General features: G+C 37.7%; 1 protein-coding gene across 1 annotated transcript in view; it reads left to right on the plus strand.

Moving 5' to 3' along the window:
- Positions 1 to 23351, plus strand: part of TUT4 (terminal uridylyl transferase 4) — a 127736-nt gene that overhangs the window by 99292 nt on the left and 5093 nt on the right. The window contains exons 18-28 of the mRNA XM_028142150.2: positions 2388 to 2445; positions 2540 to 2643; positions 2920 to 3009; positions 4782 to 4895; positions 9443 to 9520; positions 9672 to 9849; positions 10126 to 10173; positions 10260 to 10342; positions 16743 to 16858; positions 17708 to 17928; positions 18902 to 19002. Of these exons, the coding sequence (XP_027997951.2) occupies positions 2388 to 2445; positions 2540 to 2643; positions 2920 to 3009; positions 4782 to 4895; positions 9443 to 9520; positions 9672 to 9849; positions 10126 to 10173; positions 10260 to 10342; positions 16743 to 16858; positions 17708 to 17928; positions 18902 to 19002 (1191 nt within the window). The remainder of the gene's footprint in view (positions 1 to 2387; positions 2446 to 2539; positions 2644 to 2919; positions 3010 to 4781; positions 4896 to 9442; positions 9521 to 9671; positions 9850 to 10125; positions 10174 to 10259; positions 10343 to 16742; positions 16859 to 17707; positions 17929 to 18901; positions 19003 to 23351) is intronic.

A 23351-nucleotide genomic window follows, 5' to 3' on the forward strand; every position in this document is an offset into this window, starting at 1 on the left:
GCTTGGGAAGCTGGCCTCGTGCTGGGGCTACGATGCCAGCATGCCCACTCGGCCACTATGGGTGCGACACGGACCCCACGGAGGCCAACCTGGAGAACGTGGACCCGAGCTCTGCATCCGGCTGCTGCAGATGCCCTCGGTGGTCAACTACCACCTGCTCCTTCCACCGGCCCCATTGATCCCTCTCAGCACCAGCCATTTAGGCCAGGGTGGCGATTGCCCAGGGACCCCCGCCCCGGGAGCGGCTAGCTGGGCCTGGCCACGCCCCCCCCAGGGTGGCGATCGCCCCGGGACCCCCGGGGAGCAGGAGCACCTGGCTCGGCCGGGCCACGCCCCCCGGGGTCGCATTCCGCCCCGGGACCCCCGGGAAGCGCCTGGCTTGGCCGGGACACGCCCCCCCCGGGTCGTGAGCCACCCCGGGACCCCCCGGGAAGCGCCTGGGTCGGCCAGGCCACGCCCTCCCGGGTCGCGATCCGCCCCGGGACCCCCGGAAGCGCCTGGCTCGGCCGGGCCACGCCCCCCCGGGTCGCGATCCGCCCCGGAAGCGCTTGGCTCGGCCCGGCCACGCCCCCCTGGGTCGTGATCCGCCCCGGGACCCCCGGAAGCGCTTGGCTCGGCCAGGCCACGCCCCCCCGCGTCGCGATCCGCCCCGGGACCCCCGGGAAGCGCCTGGCTCGGCCCAGCCATGCCCCTCCAGGGTTGCGATCGCCCCCCCGGGAGCCCCGGAACTAAGAGGATTGGGCGCCGCCATCTTGGTTTTCTAAACGGCCAGATAGGCCACCCGGAGTCCTGCCCCCAGCCTCTCGCAGGCCCAATCATGGGCATAGCGGAGGTGCGGTCAATTTGCATGTTTCTCTATTATAAGGTAGGATTTGCAAGATTGGGGTGAGGCCAAGCTTCTGGCCATCTGTAGTGGTGTCAGTATAGCCTCTGTTGTATTATAAAAGAATTCAGCAGCATAGTGAACCTATGTGTTTCTGAAATAGTTTTTTCAAAAAGTGGTTTTAGAATTGTTAGAACCAGAGTAGAGATGGCAGTGATGTCTGATAGATCCTTATTTCTGGCCCTAAGAAATTGCTTCTGGTGTTTATTAATATCTTCTTCTATAAAGAAACTGAAAAGTTGTAAAATATTTTAGTTCTTTTTAACTAACTTCTATTCACGTTCCATCTACCTGGAGAGATGCCCCTTTCCATTTTGAAGATCAAGAATTGAGGGAATAGAAAATAATTTTTATCCAAGGAAGAGGTTAGAGTTTTAGGTATCTCCTTTATGAAATTTAATAATCAGACTTCTAATTACTAAGGGTTTATGTATTACATGTAATCTGTGGAAGGTTGAAACAGTGAAAAAGAATAATTTTTTTCAGATGAGCCATAATTGAAAATTGAAAATTTATCATACATTTACAGTCTTGCATAATAAGGAAAATAACCTCTTATTTTATTTGTGTGTTAATTAGTAAATAAAGTTTCCCTTGAAATCCCCTAGTTAAGCTGCAATGGCTACTGCTTTCTTGAAGCTAAAAAGAGCATGTTGGGGATATGCAAAAGTGATTTTAGTAGTAAGTGTGGGCATTGATGTAAATACCCTTTAACTCACTACAGTTAATGTATAATGCCATTATCTTCCCTGTTTCTTATATCATGGATAGTATTACCATATCAACTCTGCTGTCTAGTTTTTAAAAAGTCAACATTTAAATATGCAGAGATAAGAATTTCCTTGAAGAAGTAGATGCTGGTTACAGTAGGATTATCTTTCTTTTATTGGTCAACATAATAATAAAAAGCTCACAGACTTAAAGTGCTTATTTTGTGCCAAGCATGCTGCTGAATGCTTTACATACATGTCTCATGTAATCTCTCTAATTACCTGAGAGATTATAATCTCAATTTTATAGAATAGTAGCATGAAGCTCAGAGGGGTTAAGAATCTGGAAAAAGTCACATGGCTAGTCAGTACTTAATTTAAGATTTGAATTCAAATTTGTTTAAGTTCAGAGCCTATGTTCTTAATCACTAAATTGTTTTGCCTTCACCAAGCCTACCTGTAGTTGTTTCTTCACATATTTGAAAACATTATCCTCTTGTCTTTGCGCTTCTCAAACTTTAATGTGGACGTGAATTACTTGGGGATCTTGATAAAATGTGAATTATATTCAGTAGCTTGAGATGGGGCCTGAGATTCTGCATTTCTTTTGTTTCCAGATGATGCTGATCCTGCAGGTCCTTGGACCATATACTTAAGTAGAAGGTTACATAGAGCTTATGGCTAGAGATTTTAAATGCTAGTATTAAATGCCTAGATTATAGTAGAATTTGTACAATGCCTAATTGAGTCAGACACATTTTTATTTATTTTAGTTTCTTCCTTTTTTTCTTTAGAAATTAAATTGTAAGGAAATAATAGAAAATTTGGCAAAAATTCTTAAGAGACATCCAGGTATGAATTTTAACTTATAACTTTAAAACAACAGAAAATATTTTTTAGCTTTGTGAAAATTATTTAACTTAGTGAAGTTTTATTTTTTAATCAGGTTTAAGAAATATTTTGCCTATAACTACTGCCAAAGTGCCTATAGTAAAATTCGAACATAGACGAAGTGGTTTAGAAGGCGATATCAGTTTGTATAATACATTGGTAAGTTTTTCTTTATAGACCCAGGTATGTTTACACTTGTCATTGAAAAAGTTTATAGATTGTTGACTATATGTTTCTATTTAAAGCTTTCAAATGTGAGTGGTTTAAGGGAAAAAATTAATCATCTTGATATTTTCTTCAGATTGAAAATTAGTTTTTGGCTTATTTATAGGTATTTTAAGTTTATATTTATATGTTCCATTTGGAGTGTATTCTTTTGTTTTACCTAATTTTTAATAAATTTGAAATTATTTCAAATATGTAATTATTTTTCAGGCTCAACATAACACAAGAATGCTAGCTACTTATGCAGCTATTGATCCTAGAGTGCAGTACTTGGGATATACTATGAAAGTGTTTGCTAAGGTATGTATTAAAAAATTAATGATCTGCTTTGTTGTAAGATTCATGATTGTTCAAGTGAAACATACTGATGTCACACTTGTGAAAAATAATTTCTGAGTTTTGTTTACCTGAACTTTTTTAAAAATTATTTTTATTTATTTATTTATTTTTATTTTATTATTTTTTTAAAAAATTTCTTTATTGGTTATGGTGTCACATAATTGTCCTCATCCCCCTAGTCCCATCCTGAACCCCTCCCCACGTATGCCCCCACACCCCTGTTGTCCATGACCACTGGTTAGGCTTACATGTATGCATACAAGTCCTTTGGTTGATCTCTTACCCTCTCCCCACTACCTGAACTTTTAAAAAGAAGCACTCAATGTTAAATGGTTTAAATTATACTTCAGTCTGCAGGCCGACGCTCTATTCACTGAGCTAAACTGGTTAGGGCTTTAAATTATACTTATTTGAGTAGGGTGATTCTTCGTTTTTTCCTGTGCATGTTCCAGTTCCATATGTAACTAGAAAATTTGTCATTGGCAAAATTTCTCAATGTGATAATGATTTTCAACCCCAATATCAGATTTCCTAACCCAGAGATTCTTAACTAGGATGGTAAGCCAACTCCCATGCCTAAAATCGTATTTGATAGAGCTGCTTTTCTGGGTTCACCTCATAAACTATCTCCAACATGACAGTTCAGTACTCCTATGGAGTTTTAGTAATGAAACCAAGTGATTCATGTCAAGGAAATCATTCCTTTCCCTTAAAATAATACCAGCTAAAGCTTTACTCAAGGGAAGTCTCTGAGGGTTCATTTTGTGTGTTTTTATTAATTTTTTAAATAACCACGTGGTTCAGAATTCAAAACATCTAAAGGGGTTTATAGTGGAGCCCTAGCCAGTTTGGCTCAGTGGATAGAGCTTCGACCTGTGGACTGAAGGGTCCCAGGTTCAATTCCGGTCAAGGGCACATGCCCAGGTTTCGGGCTTGATCCCTAGAAGGGGGCATGCAGGAGTCAGCCAGTCAGTGATTCTCTCTCATCATTGATGTTTCTATCTCTCCCTCTCCCTTCCTCTCTGAAATCAATACAAATATATTTTTAAAAAATAAATAAAGGGGTTTATGGTAGAAAATCTACCTTCCACATCTGTCTCCTAGCCTATCAGTACCTCTTGCTGGAGGCACCCATTGTCAAAAGTTCTTCCAGAAAGATACCAGTACTGAAATTTCCTACCTCATTCTTATTACAGGTATAAGGACATTGAAAATAGTGTTTTGCACTTTGCTTTTTTTACTGAGCAATAGATATTGGAGATTATTTTTATGAGTATAAAATAGTTTCTTTGTTCTTTTTTAATGACTATATATTTTTCTATTGTGTGAATACTCATTAGTTTTTAAAATCTGTGCTGTACTGATACCTTAAGTTGTTTCTGATTTTTTGCTATTAAAACAGTGTCACAATGAAAACACTTCTTATTTAGTCATTTTACATGGGGGTTTTATCGCATATTTGCTGGATAAATTATTAGAACAGAGCTGCTAAGTTAAATGAAATTGCTCTTGTAATTTTGATATTGCCAAATTATTCTTCATAGGATTTATGCTAACGTATACATCTGTATGTGTAAGTACCTGTTTACCCACACCCTCTATGACAGTTTGTTATTGAACTTTTGGATATTTGCCAGTTTGATGAGTTGAGAAAAAATTGTGTCTCAAACTAGCCAGTATTTTGCATGGAATAAGATCCTGAAGTTTTTTCAATCATTGTTATGTTTCTTTAGCGATGTGATATTGGAGATGCTTCCAGGGGAAGTTTATCTTCATATGCTTATATCCTTATGGTGCTGTACTTTCTGCAGCAGAGAAAACCACCTGTTATCCCAGTTCTACAAGAGGTAGGTGTTTAAGAAAATTGTAAAGAAGTTTCTTGTGAAAACAATCCATCTAAACACACAGATCTTGCTCAGTTCATGAGATTATGAAGGATTTTTTTCATCATGACATCCTAAGTTTTCTTCTATTAATGGTATAATCAAACAATGAATCTTTTAAAAAAGTTTTTATGGGAGAATATAGACTACCAAAAGAATAATAGATGAACAGTACTATTGAATATCTTTTGCAACATTTTTGTATTTTACAGTCAGAATGCTGCAGATCACTATGAAATTTATATAGCCATCTATGAACTCATAAATTAGTCTCTCGGATGCAAATACATAAGTTTTTTCTCTTCAGAGTATTCTCTCTCCTTTTGCTTGACAAGCGTGATTTATTCCTTTTTATATTTTGATCAACTTCGTGAATTTTGGTTGAGAGAAAACCCAAGGAAATTCTTCCTCATCTCTGTAGAGTCATGTTAATTGCATTAAATACAAGAATATGCATCAAAAGAAACAGATTTTACTCATATTCACTCAGACTTGGTGACTCAGAGTCCCTTTTTGTAACCAATTTATATTCTCTGAAATAGATACAAAGGAGTTCTTTTAAAAAAGAAATGTTTTTATTGATTTTAGAGATAGAGGAAGGGAAAGGGAGAAAGAGAGTGTGCATCGATCAGCTGCCTCCTGCACACTCCCTACTAGGGATTGAGCCCACAACCCTGGGCATGTGTCCTGACTGGGAATTGAAGTGGCATCTTCTCAGTGCATGGGACAATGCTCAACTGAGCCACAAGTACAGAGGAGTTTTTAATCATCCATCTGTTCCTCCTCATTTTTGGCACAAAGTGGATTTGCAAACATTAGGGAGGATCCAGTTCTAATTTCTTAGACAGGTCATTATTTTGAGGAAGGAGAGAAGCATCAGAATTGCCTGGTAAATCACATATTCTAATTTCACATAAACTTTGATAGTCATGTCAAAGAAGAAAATCACAAAATAGCAAGCCATATGGTGGGTGTCAGATGGTCTCTTAGTAAGCTTTTAAAAGTTCTAATGAATGTCCTGGTTTTAGAAGCATTTCCTTCCCTCTTTTAAACAAATAGTGGAAGAGAAATAAAGATTTTAAATGTCATTTTCTAGCAGAAAACTTTAAGTTGCTAAATCTATGTTGAGTGACGAGTGTTTTTTTTAAACAGATTGTCCTCTGAAGTATAGTATTTAAAATTTATCATGAATTTATTAGGCCTGCCATGGTCAAGATCATTCTCTGTATTAGTATAATTGTTATTAAGGCCTTATATTTGGGGATATTTTGCATAATTACACATTGCAGCCATTTGCTATGACTTTGACAGAATACTATACTTAACTAAAATGGAATACAAATTATGGTGGTCTGTCTGTGTTCTCATTATATTACCCATGGATGAGGAGCCACTGAGGTAGCATGATACAATGGAAAGAGCCGGGCATGATTTTGGAGCCAGAAATAACTGGTTTGAATCCTAATTCTGACATTGTGGCCTTCAAAAAGGTGTCTGACCACCACTAGTCTTGAGTGAAAATGTAATAATGGTATTTCGGTGTTAATATAGGGAACAGAGACAATGAATTCTTTTGAATGTTGTAGGTGCTAATAAAATAGGTGTTCATAAATGGTGGTTGTTTTATTATTATTAACTGTTATTATTATCATTAGCAGCTTTACTAATATAATATTGGGAAAATGTAGGTAGGATTGCCATAGCCAACTTCAAGAACTCTCCCATTATCTGCTTAACAGACAATGATTGATGAAATGAGACAGTCCATGGAATGTTTTCCATCATAATGAGCTGTGATTGTGGGGGGCTTTGTGATACATATGAACTGATGATATATGGATTTTTGCTTCTGGCCTTTTTTGCTTGTCATATGGGACCCCATTGTCCATTGCTCTGGCATCATTTAAGTATTGGTCATTGGCATCGATCAACTTTTAAGGGTAAGGATATGTTTAATGAAGCTGATGATCTTTGACTCCATTTGTGATTGAACCTAAACTTTTAAGTGACTGGGTATAAATACGGCCCTGCAAAGACTGTTTTTAGTGGTCAACAATACAAAATTCTTTAGGTTAAAAGGAGCTTTTCTAAGTAGAATGATTTTGCTGTATTTTAGCAGATCATCTTAAGTAAAAGTAAATTTTCACTTAAAAATATGAGGAGTGTTGTTCAAACATGATATTATGAATGCTATGTTTTTGTAGCTTAAAAATTGCTGTTGAATGGGTGAGCCTGTGCTAAATGAAACAAACCAGTCACAAAAGGACAAATACCGTATCATTTCACTTATATGAAGTACTTAGGGTAGTCATCTTCATAGACAGAAAGTAGAATGCTGGTTGCCAGAGGCTGTGGGGAGACAGGAATGGGTAATTATTGTTTAATAGGTTCAGAGTTTTATTTTTGCAAGATGAAAATAATTCTGTGGATAGGTGTGCATAACAATGGGAATGTACTTAACGCCACTGAACTGTACATTTAAAATGTTTAAGATGGTTAATTTTATTTTATGTGTATTTTACCACAACTAAAAAATTGTAATTTAAAAATAGCAGTAAATACTAAATTATTACAATAAGAAAATAAATATGGAAATGTACAGGGTTACTCTTTATACAAATATGATTGAATTGTTTGGTGAGGTTTCAGAGGGAAGACTGAGTGCTTGAATGGAGAATAATTGGTGTTAAAAGATAAGAGAGAAAGAGAGAGAGAGTGTGTGTAAGAGTAAGAAAAGATACCATTAGTTCTTCTAAGGGCTGAGTCAGAGTGGAAAGTTAGGCATTGTGAAATAAGATAGTTTATAAAAACAGACAAGTCAGTGATTAAATACTCTCTAAGGCCTACAGGTCCACTTTACTGTGTTATCAGCCAACATAGTTGGGTTTGGATCATAATTGTTACTCAAAAAGTAAGAATTTTCTTAAAATGAATCAAAGTCTAAAGAGGTGTCTTGTGTCATTCCCCTATAATATAAAAGCATCAAATATTTTGGCCTCTTTAAAACCTGCATTTCTTTTTTGAGGGAAGGATCCCATGTATTTTGTTTTAGATATTAATAGCTGTAATTTCTATTAATTTCTACCTTTTTTGTTCTATAAAATGTCTGAATTTATGCTAGATGATTCTTGGTAACTATATTTGTTTACGTTATATGTAAATATAAAAAACAATTTATTAGCTTAAGTCCCTTGAAATTATCTTTATGTAAATGTGCTTACAGAGTAGAAATATTCATTCAGTAAACATATATTAAGTATTTTCTATATGGCAGGCTTTGATGTAATAGTAGGAATTTTAGTTTCAGAGATAATTATACCCACAAAGAACTTAAACCGGAGAGTGAATTAGAGGGACCAGGCATGTAGTTAATTTTATAATTCATTGTCCCATCTAAAATGAAAGGGGCCTTGGGGACCACCTTATCTAGTGGTGTTAAAGTATACATTCTGGTAAACTCCTAGGAGCTCATTAGTGTATGTATGAAGAGTGGGGTAAGGAAAAATGGGGTATGTTTTCTCCATTCTGGCTTCTATAAGAGTACCTTTGCTTTTATCTGTTTTACACTTCTGAACTTCGAGGAAGGTTGCATTTTAAGAAAGAGTTTTACAGCTTAACAGAAAGATAAAATTTGAAAACAATTAACCTAATTAATCTCATCTCTTATTTTCATTGGTAAAACTGAGGATTTAGGAACATAATTATATTGCTCAGAATCACTACTCGGCAAGACTAAGACTAGAAATAAGGTCTGCTGACTCTGAACTTATTGTAACTTTCTAATTGATTTTATCTGTTAAAATGCCTTTAGAGAATGAGTCTCAAAACTGCTTGTAGAGATGAGGTTAGTTGTGCCTATACAATGATCTTCTGGAGTAGTTTTCTTCTAGTAAAGTAGCATTACCCCTCCTCCCTCTTTAGGACAGTGAATAATTATTATAATTAATTATGAAGATTTTACAATCTTTATCAACATGTCAGAGAAAGCTTCCTAATTTTTGTGGTGTTTTTTTTTTAACCAATGTCCAGGGGGCTTTTCAGCCTCATGTGATAAAGATTAAAGGTACTATACCCTTCCCCAAAACAAATAATTCCATTGATTTCCTTTGGGAGCGCAATCAATAGATATTATGTATTATGTATTATGTATTATGTATTTCTTCATCCATGATTCTTGGATGAAAATGCTATTTTCATTTGATTTACTTTAGTTTTATTTTATTAATCTTGGACTGGATGTGTTTTGACAGGTCAAATAGGTAACATCAAATAATATCAAATGTGTCATTTGGAGGGTCTGATGCTCTTAAGATATTATTTCCCAGTTTTGGTCTTTCAGATACATTTTATTCATTAATAACTTGACATCAAATTGTACCATCCTGACATACTCATTTTGGAAGAAATATTTCAGTATGTCATTATAGCTAAATCTTAAAATGAGGTGAGGGTATTTAGGGTGTTGGGTTGGATGACTTAAAATCTAATAATAACATTAATTTTTTATGCAGATCTTTGATGGAAAACAGATTCCACAGAGAATGGTTGATGGATGGAATGCTTTTTTCTTTGATAAAACAGAAGAACTGGTAATTTTTAAATCTTTATGTTATGGAATGCTTACTGATAAATGTTAGGGTTGGCATAATTTAATTTAATTTAATAATTTTACTTGGATTTAGAGTCTATATTTTGGATAGTTTAGATATTTCTCTTTCTCTCTTTTTTTCTCACCTGTAGAAAAAACGTTTACCTTCACTTGGAAAGAATACAGAAACATTAGGAGAGCTTTGGTTGGGACTGCTTCGCTTCTATACTGAAGAGTTTGATTTCAAAGAATATGTAATTAGCATTCGGCAGAAAAAGCTGTTAACAACTTTTGAAAAGCAGTGGACGTCCAAATGCATTGCAATAGAAGGTGATCATTTAACTGATATTCATTAAGAAATAAAATAAAATGAAAAACCAATTTCATGTGGCCAAGGGAATTGAGGGGAAAACTGAAACACATTACATTTTGGAAGATTTTTTTTATTTTTATCAGTTTCCATCCTTTAATTTATAATTTAAAAAATAATTTGCTGCTTGGGTGGCCTGATTTACATAGTATTAGGTTGCACTCATGACTACTAAGTATATTGAATGTTATAATGAACATAATTCTCAATTAAAAAATAAAATTTTTCTTTTCTAGATCCTTTTGACTTGAATCATAATCTTGGTGCTGGAGTTTCTAGAAAAAGTAAGCTTTAAATATAAAAATTCCCTGCTCTTAAAGCTCTTACACATTAAGATCTATATCTTTATTGTTGTTTCTTTCTTTAATAGTGACCAATTTCATCATGAAGGCATTTATCAATGGAAGGAAACTTTTTGGTACTCCCTTTTATCCACTCATTGGCAGAGAAGCTGTAAGTTTACATAATTTGAATTCTGAATCTTTCTGTTTTCTTATATAAGTTTTTTTTAATAGTACAAGAATCTACTCTTATTTCTAAGTTGGTGTTAGAAATAGGGGCAGGGACAATTGCACTTATAGTCCATAATGAGATATTCATTTGCTAAATTTTGTTTATCTATTTGTTAAATTGTATCTTCCCCACTAGACTATATTTCCATGAGGACAGTCCATATCCATAAAATTTACCATCATATCTCCAATGCCTATCATAGTGTCTGACAAAAAGCATGTATCAAATAAGCATTTGTTGAATGATTAAGGGAGGAGAGTCAAGACTCAGAATCCTTAAATTTTGAATTTGAGGTGCTGCTCACTGCACCTCATCTATCTCTTGAAATATTTATGAAAATATGAACAGAGAGGACAACACCAAAAAATACTTTATCTGCTGAGGCGTCTCTAATTTGGATGTAGCATTAGTAAGCTGAATTAGATAGCGTGGATTAAGAGGTTTCTTTTGCCTGAACTGGGTAGCATAGTGTCCGCCATTCCTTTTGATCTCACTCTGGCTTTTTTTTTTTTTAGAGAGATCAGAGTACTTCCCAATTCATTTTTTTTTTAATTGATTTTAAAAAGAGGAAGGGGTTTGTGGGAAGGAAAAAAATAAAGAGAGAAAGAGAAACATCAGTGTGAGAAAAAGCAATCAGTTGCCTACTGTAGGGCTGACTGTGGATCGGACTGGGTATGTGCCCTAACTGGGAATTGAACCTACCACCTTTTGGTATACAGGACAGTGTTCCAACCAACTGAGCCACACTGGCCAGGGCGGTCTCACCCTGGTTTTTGTTTTCCAATGGGAGAGATCTTAGTTTCACAGAGAAAGAAACTCCCAAGAGAAGTAATCTCAAGAGAAACCATGTTTCTACTATTCATGACTATCCTTGATCTTGTTCAGTCCACTTTTAGGACTTTTTCTTAGGGGTATGGGATGAGAAAAGCAGAGAAGTCTAGAGCTTTTTTCCCCTGGGGCACTGGTTCTTAGACCGTTTTGTTTGTTTCTTTTTTTTTCTTCTTTTCTTTTTTTTTCAGAGAGGAAGGCGGGGAGAGAGAGAAAGAAACATCAGTGAAGAAGAGAATAATTGATCGGCTGCTTCCTGCACACCCCACACTGGGGATCGAGCCCGCAACCTGGGCATGTGCCCTTGACTGGAATCGAACCCAGGACCCATCAGTCTGCAGGCTAACACTACATCCACTGAGCCAAACAAGCTAGGGCTCAGACTTTTTTGTGTGTGTTACCTCTTGGGGTAAAAATGATTACAAGGGAGAAACGAAAAATGACAGTCAAGTTTGAAAGAATACAAAAGTCATGCATGAACAAAATGTCTAATAAAAGGGAAATTCAGTAAGTTTATTAAAAAATTTAAAAAGCAATAAATGAAAAGCATAGTTAAAACAAATCTGATGCACTGATAAAACATTTTACCTGAAAATTATGGGAATTCCAACTATTTGTGTGAACATATGCACATGTTTAGTGGGAACCTAGCAATTTCATGCAGTCAGACTTTTTAATAGGATAAATAAATAAATTAGAGTCCTTAGTAAACTGGAAATGTGCTCATTTTAGTCTATGATAATAAAGTGTCAGTAACTCTTAATAACTCAGTATGTTATAAGTAGTTCTAATAAATATCAGCGTCTGTGGTCTTGACTATCATTTGGTGTAAGAGCCAGACATCAGTTTGGGGCCTATCAAAAGAGGCCTATGGATCTGCTAACCATTTTGTTGTTGTTGTTAATCCTCACCCGAGGATATTTTTTCCATTGATATTTAGAGAGTGGAATGCAGGGAAGAAGTGGGAGAGAGAAAAAGAAAGAGAAACATCTATGTGAGAGAGATACATTGACTGGTTGCTTCCCACACGCACCCCAACTGGGGCTGGGGATTGAAACTGCAACCCAGGTTTGTGCTGTGACCAAGAATTGAACCCACACCCCTTTGGTCTGCGGGCCAACGCTCTAACCATTAAGCAACACCCACCGGCCAGGGCTGCTAACCATTTTTTTATCTTCTTTATTCTGTTTTAAAGGACAATACATAGTATTCTGTAGCTTGGATCTATCAGTTTAGTATTTTTCTTTGATGGACATTAAGTTGTTTTTATTATATCAGTATTATAATGGATATTAAAACAAATATCCTTGTTTAATAGTCTCTCATGCTTATATTTTCCATAGTAAAGTTTATCTTTCAGTAGATATTGATTGAATTCCTACTTTGTAACTGTTTTTCTGCTATGTACTGGGATTATAACAGCATACAAAATAGATGTGTCTCATACCTTTAGACACTAGCTAAAATGACGACAAGTATATTTTCTTTCACCTTTCTTGCTCACTCAAATATTTCCACTTCAACTATTCTATGACATTAGGTCCTCTGGTATATTGACTTCTCTCATTCTGTCAGTTATCTTGTGTCTTCATTTTTCTCCCCTTTTAACTTATATTTCTGGTCTACTTTTTGGCATATACTTTAAATTCCTTTGTTTCATTGTCCTTTTGCACCCTGATGTGTTCAACCTGACATGAATTTAACCATCCACCATCTGTCTTTGCTTGGACTGCTAAGCACTAGTGGGAAAAAGTCATAAAATTAGGTATATAAACCTATATAGTACAATTATAAATTAATGTTCACCAGTCTCACCTGGACTTCTGATATTATCTGACTTTTAAATTTTATTTCATATTTCAAGTACATTTGACATTCAGTATTATCTTGTATTAGTTTCAAGTGTACAGCATAGTGGTTAGACAATCACATACTTTACTAAATGATCCCCCCGATATTTCAAGTACTCAACTGGCACCATATATAGTTATTACAGTATTATTGACTATATTCCCTATGCTGTACTTTTACATCCCCATGACCATTTTGTAACTGCCAATTTGTACTTCTTAATCCATTAACATTCTTTACCCAGTTTTCCACTCTCCCTTCCCTCTGGCAACCATCATTCTGTTCTCTGTGTCTATGAGTCTGTTTCTGTTTTGTTTGTTTATTTTGTTCTTTAGATTCCACATATAAGTGAAATCATATCGTGTCTTTCTCTCTCTGACTTATTTCACTTAGCATAATATCCTCCAGGTCCATCCATGCTGTCGCAAATGGTAAGATTTCATTCTTTTTTTTTTGGCATTATCTGACATTCTTATTAGATTTCTTTAGTTACCTGTATTTCCTATTCAATAAGTACTATTTGATATTTCATTTATTTTACTCAAAAGTCAATACCCATTGCATTTTGTTCCACCTTTCACCTCTGCCATTCTCACTCTTAGATATTTTCCCTCAGAGACAAAAAGTATCAGAGAGCAATTCTTTCAGTAGTCTGCTACCAGATCTATAATTCTGCCTGCATCTGCAGATCTCTCTCCTTTACCAGAGACTGGTCCTTCCATATGCATTCTACATCCATTTATTATTCTCTTGAGTCTTCACCCTCTTCATCTGTGAAAATACTTTCAGAGATGAAATACATAAAATGTAATTGCAGATTAGCATTTTACAGAGGGGTGGGCAACCTTTTTTTCTGCCAAGGGCCATTTGGATATTTATAATATGATTCCAGGGCCATACAAAATTATCAACTTAAAAATTATCCTGCTATATTTGGTCAAACATTTAATTAACTCACCCCTAATGCCTTGGCAGGGCCAGACCAAATGATTTCCCGGCTTTATGTGGCCCATGGGCCTGACGTTCCCCACCCCTGACTTAGTAGATGAACATTTGCCATTGATTTCAGTTATAGGAAATACTGACTTTAAACTTCAATACGAGAACTGTCTCTTTCTGAAGGACATTAATTAGTAAACTTGTATTACAAAAAAATTCTATTCAATTATTAGTATATTTTGCAATTCTTTAATACAAATTTTTGTGGAAATTTGCTTTCTCTCTTGTTATATAAGCACCTAACCTACATACTATCTTCAATTTTGCCACAACACCTAAAATATTTACCATCTGGCTCTTTATAGAAAAAGTTGCTGACCCCAGGTCTAGGTGACCTTAACTCAATGGATTAAAGGGATTCAGAAATCGAATGGATGCAATTTGGTGATTAACTACAGGTTATGGTGCAGGAGAAGAAGTTGAGGATGACTCCTAGGTTTCTGCCTTAGGCAACTGAGTGAATTGAGAAAGGCCTTCATTTTGTCCTGGAAAAAAATATTATGATGATTTTATTTAGCTACATTGTTTTCATCAGTAGTAAATGTGGAGAATTAAAAAAAAAAATACTGCTTTACTGAAATATAATTTACATTCTGTACAATTCACCCATATAAAGTGACCAATACAGTGTTTTTGATATATTTGCAGGGTTGTGCAGCTGCCACCAGAATCCAATTTTAGAACATTTTCATCCTCTCTTAAGGAAACTCCTGTTCCCATTAGCAGTCAATCCCCATTCCTTCTCTCTCCCACTCCCCAAACCACTAATCTACTTTTTGTTTCTGTACATTTGTTTATCGTGTATATTTCATGTAAATGGAATCATAGAATGTATAGCCTTTTGTAACTGACTTCTTTCATTTAGTGTAATCTCTTTAGGGTTCCTTCATGCTGTAGCATGTATCAAAATTTCATTCCTTTTTATGATTGAATGGATATATATCGCATTTTATCCATCCATTCACTTGTTGGCCATTTGTGTGTTTTATAGTTTTTGGCTATTATGAGTAACTCTGCTGTGAATATTTCTGTACAAATTTTTGGATGGATGTTTTCATTTTGGGGGTGTGACTATACATAACAGTGGAATTGCTGGGCCGTTTTGACAAATTTGTTAACTTTTCTTGGGGACTGCCAAACTGTTTTATAAAGCAGCTGTGCTATTTTATGTTCCCACCATCAATATATATGTGTTCTAGTTTTTCCTGCATCCTCACCAATACTTACTATTGTGAGTATGTCTTCTACTTTTATCCTTGACTTTAGATAGATTTGAAGAACACTAAGGAGATATCTTTTCTTGCTTTCCATAGATAGGTGTACTGTCAGAACAAACTAGTCTTTGTGATAGTGCCAAATGGAGCTAAAACTTACAAGGTGCTCTCATAAAGCAAAAGTGAGCTTGGTTCACCCAGCCGGTGAGCATCGACCCATGCACCAAGAGGTCACCAGTTCGATGATTCCTGGTCGGGGCACATGACTTGGGTTATGGGCTTGATCCCCAGCAGGGGGCATGCAGGAGGCAGCAGATCAATGTTGATATTTTCTCTCATTGATGTTTCTATCTATCTCTCTCTCTCTCTCTCTCTCGTCCCCTTCCTCTCTCTTTAAAATCAATTTAAAAACAACATACTAAAAACATCAGAAGATTTTCTTATTTACATAGAGCTCTTTTATACAGAGAATAATTCCTTTCCAGAGGTAGCCTGCTATAGCAATAAGCATGAGCTTTGGAGTCAAATAGACTTAGCTTTAAATCCTTTCTTTATCTGCTACTTACCAGCTTTTTTACTGTGGGCAAATGACTTTTCTGAAGCTAAGTTTCCTCAAGTAGAAAATAAAGAGCCCTAACTGGTTTGGCTCAATGGATAAAGCATCGGCCTGTGGACTCAAGGGTCCCAGGTTCGATTCCGGTCAAGGGCATGTACCTTAGTTGCGGGCACATCTCTAGTAGGGGGTGTGCAGGAGGCGGCTGATCGATGTTTCTCTCATTGATGTTTCTAACTCTCTATCCCTCTGTCTTCCTCTCTGTATAAAATCAATAAAATATATTTTAAAAAAAAGAAAATAAAATAAAGATGAATATAGTATCTACTATATTGAGATATTATGCAGAGATGCTACAGATGAATGAGAAAACAGTGTGGATGTAAAGTGTTTAGAACTGTTAAAACTGAGATAGTGATGGTGATAATTCAGAATCTCATTTTTTTTTGTTAGTTTCTTTTCTCTCTTTTTTTTTAGTGTTCATTTTGTTTCCTGTGAATCTCATTTTCATATCATCATTTTAATTGCAGTGAAATATTTGTTATTATTTATTTTCTTTTTTTAAAAAAACCACTTTTGCCGAAACCGGTTTGGCTCAGTGGATAGAGCGTCGGCCTGTGGACTGAAGGGTCCCAGGTTCGATTCCGGTCAAGGGCATGTGCCTTGGTTGCGGACACATCCCCAGAGGGGGGTGTGCAGGAGGCAGCTGATCGATGTTTCTCTCTCATTGATGTTTCTAACTCTATCCTTCTCCCTTCCTCTCTGTAAAAAATCAATAAAATATATTTAAAACAAAACAAACAAAAAAACCACTTTTGCATCTTGGTCTCCTTTCCATTTGTTTTAAAAAGTGTTTAATTGGTTTTTTTCTAATAAAGTTGTATTTTCTCCCTAGGAGTACTTCTTTGATTCCAGAGTATTAACAGATGGAGAACTGGCTCCCAATGATCGATGTTGCCGTGTTTGTGGAAAAATAGGCCACTACATGAAAGACTGTCCTAAAAGGAGAAGGTTGGCAAATGATTTTGTATCAATGTTACAGGGAAATTGAAGATAAGGTCAATTGTAGCTATAACTGTGTTCAGATATCTTTAAGTAAGAAAGTTCAGGGCTTTATTTGTGGTACTGTGGTGTCTCATAATATTCATTCATCTATTAAATGAGTGTGTTTTTTAAATTAAAGAAGCATTTATTGACAACTACTGTATGCTGGGCACTGTGCTAGGAGCCAAGAAAAAAAAAAAGACCAACTCATGGGATTCTAGCTGAGGATCTCAGTCTTACAAACCAATAGTTAAAATATAATTAACTGAATTTTTGAGGTATATGTTGTGAAATATATAACATTTATCTTGAGGAATATGCATTTTAGGTACCCCCCTAAAATATATATCTATGAAAAATACCTTCCTGCATTATATATATGTACTATATTTAATAGGCCAGGAAAATACCTTCTTTAGTTATCATGTCTTTCCTAATTATAAAGGCTTAGCACTTTTCAGGCAGAACAGGCTCCCTAGTTTTTTTCACTGCTATTTTATTTTCTAAGTTTAGGCAAGATACTTATCCTCCCTAAACCCCAGTTTCTTCCCCTATAAAAGAAGATAATACCAATCTCTAAGGATTGTTACAAGATTAAACTTAGATGTTTTTAATTTGATATTTTATTATAAAAGTACTAGAATACCCAGTTTTTGCCATATGAGTAGGTGTACTATAAATGTGAATTCCTTTGCCTTCAAAAAGATGCATGAAACATGGGCATGTTCTTTTAATTGTGAGACTCTTGTGTAGTTTAGTTGTTCTGTGACTCCCTCAGTTTACAAGTCCCTAGCCCCACATTATTGGTATCAGCAGTTTACTGTTTAGAGTAAAGAAGAAAGACAGTGAAGAAGAGAAGGAAGGGAATGAAGAAGAGAAAGACTCTCGAGACCTTCTTGACCCTCGAGACCTCCATGATACTCGAGACTTCAGAGAACCACGAGACCTCAGATGTTTTATATGTGGAGATGCGGGACATGTACGAAGGGAGTGTCCAGAGGTCAAGCTGGCCCGTCAGAGGAATAGCAGTGTGGCAGGTAAATAGAAAAGATTAATAGTTTCTGGTGAAAATGAAGTAATTTATATTGATGTCATTCTAAGGACTCAAATTCTTCTCTGCTCCAAACCTAGCTGTATGATTTTGGACCTTATGATTTCTTAAAAATATAAAATTTAGACAGGCTTTTATCTTCAACAGTATTTGGATATGTTCACTTTCTATGTCTTAGCAGTCTGTTGTATTCAGTCAATTCCCTCTAAGTATTCTTTAGATTTTAGTTACACTCTATTTCTCTCAATATAAAAATTAACAGCCCAGCTGGTGTGGCTCAGTGGTTGAGTGTTGACCCATGAACCAGGTGGTTACTGTTTGATTCCTGGTCAGGGCAAATGCCTGGGTTGTGAGCTTGATCTCTTGTAGGGGGGCATGCAGGAGGCAGCCAGTTGTTATTTCTCATCATTGATGTTTCTATCTTTCCCTCTCCCTCTGTCTGAATTAAAAAAAAAAGAAAACAGAAATTAACTCCCCCCCCCCTTCCCCCCCCCGCCGCCATCTAGTTAATGAGAAGTTTTCTTCTGGGAATATGTATATAGGAGAAATTATATCTTTTCCCACTGCTGTTATGAGAGAGAGAGGGAGATCTGTTCTTTTTATATTTTATAAGGAATTTTAAGAATTAGAAACCCAAATGAGAGTGTGTTGAAAGAAAAAAATAAAATATTTTAGAAGTGATTTTCAGTTATTCAGATTCTTACTACAGAAGGTAATTTCTCAAATAAATATATTGTCTTCTTAAGAAAAGCAGTGTGACATTTGTTCTGGTTTCTAGGACCAGTGTATTTTCTAATGATCAGGATTGAAAAATGGCTTTAAAAAATAGTTGTTATAAGTCCTTCGCTACCATTTCATAGTTTAAAAGTCCAAGTTTATAAAAGAGACTTAGAGAGACTTGAGACTCTTATAGATTGTCATTTCTTTCTTTTGATTTTCTTTCTAACGTTTTCTCTTAGCAGCCCAGCTGGTTCGCAACCTTGTAAATGCCCAACAAGTGGCTAATTCATCCCAGCAACAGGGTGATCAATCCATAAGGACTAGACAGTCCTCAGAATGTGTAAGTGCTCTACCTGCAAAGGGGTTAGTCTTGGCCGGAAGATAGTACTATTTTGGCTGGGTGACAGGGTTGATCTTTCAGACTGGTAAATGCAATTTTCCAAATTACACAGTGCTCTTTAGAGGTGTCCTTGCTAAGCATATGAGGTGGAAAAGAGGATTATTTTGGGGGTAATGTAGATCTGTGTTTATACCTATGAGCAAGCTCCTTAACTTCATTGAGCCTGCTTCCTTATTTGTAAAATAAGATAACTACCTTATAAGGTTGTTGGTTAGATTAAAATAAGGTAATGACTTTGAAGTTGCAGGTTTTGCCCAGTGTAAAGATATCTATACCATTAGTAAAAATAGACGCAAAAATTGAGCTATATTAGGGGTTTGGTATGTTGGGGCAATACACAGCTGGCATTTCACTTGCTTGAAACTTTTGTCTTCTTATAGCTGTTATGGATACCTAGTGAAATGTACCCTGTAAAAGACAGAGTATTGAATTAGAATTCAGATTCACAGGTTTCATATTAACTTTGTTGAGTTACTCTTAACCTTTATCTGAATCTGTATTCACCTTGCTCTTCTTATATTAATTCAATATTAATTCATGCTTATTATAAACCTGACACTGTGCTTTAGTGCTTCACACTTATCAAATTTAATACTTTCAGTGGCCATATGAAATGGTAGGTAATTAGTATTATCAAATTGGGAAGCTGAGAACAAGAAATTAAAAAATTCAAATCCAGGTGTATGTAGTTTCAAAGCTGTTAACTCTTAAACATATTAAATCTGATGTGATCTGCATTTTAGAAAAAAAAAACACAGAACATTTGAAAACTAGTAACAGAGAGTCTTGGAAAAACATTTAGGAGCCCACTAAAATGTATCTACTATCCTGAATTTGGTGTTTATGTTTTCCCCATGTATTGTTTAATCTTCACAAAAACTTATGAGGTAGATTATTATTATTTATATTTTAAAGGTGAAGAAATTGAGGTTTGAGTTTCTTGCCTGAGGTCAACAGATACTTGGACCAGAACTTGAACCCTCAAGCTGTCTCCAAAACCTATGCTCTAAACCACTTTCCTATACAGTCTCTAATTTTCATTCTCTGCTTCTAGCACTTACCTTTCTGTCAGCTGAGATTTGGGAAGAGTCTAATGGATGTTACTATTCTGATATCTCACAAAGCACTTCAACCTCAACATGTCTAGAATGTAGCTTATGTTCTCTCCAACTCCCCTCTTTCTCTTATGTTCTCCATTTCACTAAATGATCCCACTATTTAGTTTCCAGAACTGCTCCCTGCCACTGAACCCTCACATCCAGTCAGTCACCAAGTTCTAGTATTTGTGCATATAAAAAATAACTAGCTCTCCCTGGCCAGGTGGCTCAGTTGGTTGGAGTGTAATCCTGTACACCAAAAAGGCAGCAGGTTTAATTGCCTGTCAGGGCACATACCTAGGTTGTGGGTTGGATCCCCAGTTGGGGCACATGTGGGAAGCAACTGATCCATGTTCCTCTCTCCCTCTCCCTCTCCCTCTCCCTCTCCCTCCCCTTCTCCCTCCCCTTCTCCCTCCCCTTCCCTCCTTCTTTCTATCTCTCCCTCCCTCTACTCTACCGCTCTTTCCCTCTCTCCCTCTTTCCTTCTTCCCTTCTCCCCCTCTCCCCCTCTCTCTCAAAATCAATTCAATATCATATCCTCGTGCGAGGATTTTTTTAAAAAAGCTAGCTCATAGCCATTTGCTTCCCTCTGTTCCTATATTGTATTTCCTTGGCATAGGCTACCATCATCTCAGGACCTCTGTATTATAGCAGCATTTTAAACAGTCTCAACAGTCTTTTACTTAAAATACTAGAGGCCCGGTGCATGAAATTCGTGCACTGGGGAGGGTGTCCCTCAGCCCAGCTTGCACCCTCTCTAATATGGGACCCATCGGGGGATGTCCAACTGCAGGATTAGGCCCGATCCTGTGGAATCAGGCCTAATCCTGCAGTTGGACATCCCTCTCACAATCCGGGACCGCTAGCTCCTAACCGCTCACCTACCTGCCTAATTGCCCCCTAACTGCTTCCTTGCTGGCCTGATTGCCCCCTAACTGCTCCTCTGCGGGCCTGATTGCCCCCAAATACCCTCCGCTGCTGGCCTGATCACTCCCAAGGCTTTTATTAGTATAGATATGACCCTGCACAGAAAATTTTACTAACCCTGCTTTACAATAAGGGCTTGACAATTGAATCATTAGGACCAGACACCAAGATTTCCTTTCTTTGAATAGTGGAGGGAATACTTATCTTGTCTTTAAGTTGCCCGGAAATTAAAATGAGATAATGACTTAGAAAAGTATAAAAGCACCATATAAAGACAACTGTCTTTTTAATGACGTGGCAAAATGAAAAACACTTTTTATTCTCCCCTTCCTTCCTTTACAGCTTTTATTTAAACTTTGAAATTTATAAAAATTTCACTCCAATTTTCATTTCTTTACATTCAACATTATTTTGTATTGGTTTCAGGTTTTATATTAGTTACAGAATAGTGGTTAGACAATCATATACTTTACAAAGTGTTCCCCGATATTTCTAGTACCCACCTGGCATCATACCATCATTACAACACTACTGACTATATTCCCTATTTAAGTGACAATGGGTTTACAGGTTCCTTTCAGTCTTTTGTGTTTCTCATCCTTCCTTTTCTTTCTCACTTCTTCCCTCATTTTCTTTATATAGTATCTCAATTGGCCATCAAAGCTCAGTGAAGGCACTGGGACACGCCTCATCCATTTTACAGACCAGGAAACTGAGGCCAATTCCAGTTGGCTGTGGAACTTGACTCAGCACACAGGAAGCCCTCAGAGCCATGCTCTTTGCGCTTCCTAAGGGGCAGCGGCCCAGCAAACAGAACAAACCTTCCAGTCAGGCTTCCCAGCCTCTTTCTCAAGCACCTCTTCATTGCTATGCTCCACATTCTTTCCTCTCCCCCCATTCTTTACTGCCCCCGCTTCTCTGAAGCAGGTGGAAGGCTTCCCACTCACTGCCTAGGCATGCTCTGCTATGGGGCAGGGTGTAGCGAGCTTGCTTTTGGGTCAAGGCAGGAGCAGTAGTCACTGCCTCTGAAGTGTGAAGGCCTCCTGAGCGAGGCCCATTAGCACTGGGAGCTTCTCTGAATCATGTCAGTCAGTCCAGTACCCTGCAGTGCAGCACCCCTTCACTGAGGTGGCTCCACCCCTCAACCCCCGCCTCAGGCGTGAGGGTCCTTGCCCCTCTGCCAGGAGTCCTTCCATACCCCTTGATCCCTGGCTGGGCCCACCCACATCTTGGGGGCACTGCAGAACCTCTGTCTCTCTGCAGATGAGGCAGATCCCTGCCGTAGGTCTCGGCAAAGCTATGAATCTGTGGCCAGAGGCCTGGTCTGGGTCTCAGCAACCACATGCCTGCAATGTTCCCAGGGACCCTGGGAGGGGCTGGGAGAGTCCTGCCATGCCCCCCCAGGGTGGCGATCACCCCCAGCACCCCCGGGAGCACCTGGCTCGGCCCGGCCACACCCCCCCAGGGTGGCGATCGCCCCCGGCACCCCCGGGAGCACCTGGCTCAGCCCGGCCAAGCCCCCCCAGGGTGGCGATTGCCCCTGGGACCCCCAGAACTAAGAGGATTGGGCGCCGCCATATTGGTCTTCTCTACCGCCGGATAAGCCACCCGGAGTCCCGCCCCCAGCCTCTCGCAGGCCCAATCATGGGCATAGCGGAGGTGCGGTCAATTTGCATGTTTCTCTATTATAAGGTAGGATTCTCTGTTTCATTCCTATTGAGCCAGAACATTTTTTCTAAAATGCAAATTGATTATATTTCTGATGTTTTTAAAACCCTTCAGTGGTTTCCCAGTGCCCTCTGGATAGAGTCTAAACCAGTGATGGCGAACCTGTGACACGCGTGTCAGCACTGACACGCGTAGCCATTTTTGATGACACGTGGCCGCTGAGGCGGCCGCATGCCGAGGATGAAACATTTGCAAAATAATGTTTTTTCCTCAAAGTGACACATTATCTGAGTTATGCTCAGTTTTTTGGCGAAGTTTGACACACCAAGCTAAAAAGGTTGCCCATCACTGGTCTCTAAACTAGCGCCAAATAAATAAATAAATAAATAAACAAACAAACAAACTATAGCGCCTATAGGAACCTTCATTATCTTACCCCTATTTAGTTCTTCAGTCTCAGATCTGCCATTCCTCTTCCCTTATAATAATAAACTTCTTCTAGGTTCTAATTACTTTAAAAGCCACATGTTTTTGTGCCTATAGATTTTCAGTCATGTTCCCTCTGCCTGAAACACTCTCTCCTTATTCCTACCCTGT

Source organism: Eptesicus fuscus, chromosome 9 (genome assembly GCF_027574615.1).
Source record: "Eptesicus fuscus isolate TK198812 chromosome 9, DD_ASM_mEF_20220401, whole genome shotgun sequence".
Classification (NCBI taxonomy): Eukaryota; Metazoa; Chordata; class Mammalia; order Chiroptera; family Vespertilionidae; genus Eptesicus; species Eptesicus fuscus.